A 2,846-nucleotide genomic window follows, 5' to 3' on the forward strand; every position below is an offset into this window, starting at 1 on the left:
TCCCCGCCGTGCAGCCAGCGCCGCGGCGCCAGCTAATCAGAGCGCAGCGCCTTCGGCCCCGGCGGCGAGCCCCGCCCCCGACGGTCCAGGCGGCCTCGCCCCCGGGCACGGACAGAGTGCGGACACGGGCACAGACCCAGGCCCGGGCCGTTTATTGTCAGCGGCAAGGACGGGCGATAACCGAGGGCGGGGTCTGTCCTACTGCCCGGCCCGGGGACTCCCCGGCTCCCCTCAGCCAGAGCGGCCCCGGCAGGGCGCCCGGGGCCGGTGCCACCAGGCCGAGGCGGTGATGGGCGACAGCACCAGGCAGCTTCTACTTCTCCTTCTTGGTCTCCCCGTCAGGGTGTCCAGCGGCTGCCTGTGCTCCAGGGGGCTCCTCGGGCCCCTCCTCCCGCGGCTTCGACTGCTTCTTGGCCTTCTGGTAGAGCTCGTTCAGGTTGAACTCCCGGATCACATTCTCCTGCAGCCGAGAAGCAGCGTCAGCACCCCTGGGGGCCCCTGCAGCCCCGCCCACCCCTTCCCGGGGCACAGGCTGGCTGCTGAGCCCCATCCTGCCCCGGGGGGGGGGCGCACACAGAGGGCAGAACATCTCACCCACCTCAGAGAAGGTCCAGGACACAGCCCGGCCCTTCTTGTCGATCTGGGGCCTGCGCATGGTCTCTGTCCCGCCCTGGAAGAGGATGAGGGTGGGCAGCTGCTTGGTAAGGGGCGAGGTGCTGACCTTGTACCTGTGGTGGGAAGGGGAGAGGCCACAGGTGACCCCCAGGCAGCTGGAGGGAGGCTGGGGGGGCTCCCAGGGACTCTGCCCCAGCCCAGGCCCTGCTGCCCGGGTCCTCTCGCCCCAGACCTGGTGCTGACGTCTGTGTACCGGCCGATGTCCACCTTCCCAAAGTGCAGCCCTGAGCAGTTGTACCTGGGGAGGACGGGGACAAACAGCCACAAGTGACACGGGTGACTGCAGAGGCTGGGCATGAGCCCTGGCCCTGAGACTCGCCGAGGCCCCCAGCGGGCACCGCTCACTTGAGAGAGAGGTCAGCGAAGATAGGCGCGAAGGACTGGCACTCGCTGGACCAGTTGGCGAAGAACTCGACAATCCAGGTCACCCGCTTGTCCCGGTCCAGCTCCTCCTGCCACGAGGGTGGGGGGCTCAGTTGGGGGCGGTGGGCAGAGCCCCCCGGCACCTCCCCAGGGAGAGGATACTCACATCTATGGTCTTGTCACTGAAATACTTGATGTACTCGGGGCCCATGTAGAGGGGGGGCTTGCAGGTCATCAGAAACACTGCAATGACAGCGCTCCTGAGCCCCCCCTCCCCAGCACCTGGAAGGCCCAGGCTGGGTTTGGGAGGCTCTTCCTTCCCCAGAGCAGCCCAGGGGGGAACCAAAGCAGAGCGAGCCCTGGGACAGGCAGGCTTCCCCCCCAAGGTGCTTCCTGGGCCCCCCCCCCCCCTTCACCCACCGAGACTCCTTACAGCTGCAGCCTTGTCCAGCATCCAAGGCCTCAGCCCCACAGCAAGAGGGACCTCTGGCCCTTCCAGCCGGCTGGTGCGGAGAACGGGGGGACAGTGGGTGCTGAGGGCAGGGGGACACCGCTGCTACCCCCCAGTGCTATGCGTTCCCCCCCAGCAGGTCTCACCTATGCAGAGCGTGAGGTAAAGCAGGCCCATGCGGATGTCGAGGCGGAAGAAGAGGATGGCATTCGCCACTTTGCTGAACATGAAGATGTTCCCGATGTGCTGCTCCACGGTGACTGGGGGAGGGAGAGAAAGATAGAAGACGGGGCCAGATCCCCCCAGAAGACCAGGGCGGATCTGGTGGGAGGGCCAGATCTGACCCTCCGGATCCCAACCCACCCGGCTCCCTGGGGGAGGCCCCCCGAGCAGCCCCACGGCCCCCACGCCCACCCCCCAAGCACAGGCCCCAACTCACTAGAGCGTCGGTTCTTCATCATCACAATGGCGCTGAGGAACATGAGGATCTCCACCTCCCGCTGGGAGGACAGGAGAGACGTTTTGAGCAGGAGGCACCCGTGGCACCCAGCCAGCACCGGCTGCAGCCATGCTGCCCTCCCGCAGCCAGGCTGCTCCTGGCCCAGCCTGGCACAGGGAAAACAGCAGCTGTGCCAGGCCCTGCTGGCCCCGAGTCCCTGCCGGTTCCCCGTCTCCTCCCGGAGCTCCTTTCCCTCCCTCCCGCGTGCCGAGGGAGAGGCGGCAAGGGCGGCGGCTGCCCCTGCAACGACAGGCACGGCCCCCCCCACCCTCGCCGGTGCCCGGGGAGCCCCTCAGCAGCGGGACGGCGCCGGCGGAGCCATGCCAGCGGCTACTGGGCCTCCCCACTCCCGCGGGTGGGCCGGGGGTGCAGGCCCGGAGGAGGGCCCATCCCGGGGCGCGGGGCCCAGGCCGGGCCGCCTCACCCAGTCGAAGTCGCAGGGGTTGCCGTCCTCCCGCTGGGAGGGCAGCCCTTGGCAGAGCGGCGGGACCTTGCGGACGAGCAGGAAGGCGGTGGCCAGCAGGGCGGAGAGCGGGTAGTAGGGCCGCGCCAGCCAGCGGCACAGCCCCGGCACCGAGTACAGCAGCGCCAGCAGCGGCGCCACCACCGCCATCTTCCCCTTCGCTCTCCCGGCCGTCCGCTCCGCTCCGACTGGGCCGTTCGCCCGCGGGAGACGGAACTTCTTCCCCCCTGGCCAGTAGCGAGCGGCGCTGTCAAGCACTTCCCGTGCCCCGGCGGACCAATGAGGGGGGAAGAGAGAAGCGGCCAATCGGAAGCCTGGGGCCGAGTCTCCCGTAGCAACCGGGGTAGCGGGCGGGGCGCGGGCGGCGCTCGGCCAATCGCGGCGGGGCGGGGCGG

At 69.5% G+C, this 2,846-nt stretch overlaps 2 protein-coding genes across 4 annotated transcripts in view; one reads left to right on the forward strand and one right to left on the reverse strand.

Annotated features, from left to right (window-relative positions):
* Nucleotides 1-286: 286 nt before the first annotated feature.
* TMX2 (thioredoxin-related transmembrane protein 2) lies at nt 287-2,737 on the reverse strand. 3 transcript variants are annotated; one of them, XM_010568026.1, is made up of 8 exons: nt 2,413-2,737; nt 1,929-1,989; nt 1,636-1,749; nt 1,205-1,281; nt 1,021-1,124; nt 848-913; nt 599-728; nt 287-460 (listed from the first exon to the last, which is right to left on the reverse strand). In XM_010568026.1, the coding sequence occupies exons 1-8, from the start codon at nt 2,599-2,601 to the stop codon at nt 314-316; spliced, it is 888 nt and encodes a 295-aa protein (XP_010566328.1). In that variant the 5' UTR covers nt 2,602-2,737; the 3' UTR covers nt 287-313. The 3 variants fall into 3 exon arrangements, with proteins under 3 accessions (XP_010566328.1, XP_010566327.1, XP_010566329.1); XM_010568025.1 differs by having other exon boundaries at nt 1,021-1,127; XM_010568027.1 differs by having other exon boundaries at nt 287-457; nt 595-728; nt 1,021-1,127.
* The window catches only part of MED19 (mediator complex subunit 19), a 2,467-nt gene continuing 2,351 nt past the window's right edge, over nt 2,731-2,846 (forward strand). Inside the window, exon 1 of the mRNA XM_010568056.1 lies at nt 2,731-2,775. Within this exon, the coding sequence (XP_010566358.1) occupies nt 2,731-2,775 (45 nt within the window). The remainder of the gene's footprint in view (nt 2,776-2,846) is intronic.

This window comes from Haliaeetus leucocephalus, unplaced genomic scaffold, assembly GCF_000737465.1.
Source record: "Haliaeetus leucocephalus isolate CR32 unplaced genomic scaffold, Haliaeetus_leucocephalus-4.0 Scaffold236, whole genome shotgun sequence".
Lineage (NCBI taxonomy): Eukaryota > Metazoa > Chordata > Aves > Accipitriformes > Accipitridae > Haliaeetus > Haliaeetus leucocephalus.

Excerpts from the sequence above, each read along its gene's own strand:
- TMX2 (XM_010568025.1), bottom strand. The coding sequence starts at position 2,601 with ATGGCGGTGGTGGCGCCGCTGCTGGCGCTGCTGTACTCGGTGCCGGGG. Across the intron at positions 914-1,020 it reads TTCGCTGACCTCTCTCTCAA|GTACAACTGCTCAGGGCTGC; the intron begins GTGAGCGGTGCC and ends CGTCCTCCCCAG. Across the intron at positions 729-847 it reads TACACAGACGTCAGCACCAG|GTACAAGGTCAGCACCTCGC; the intron begins GTCTGGGGCGAG and ends TTCCCACCACAG.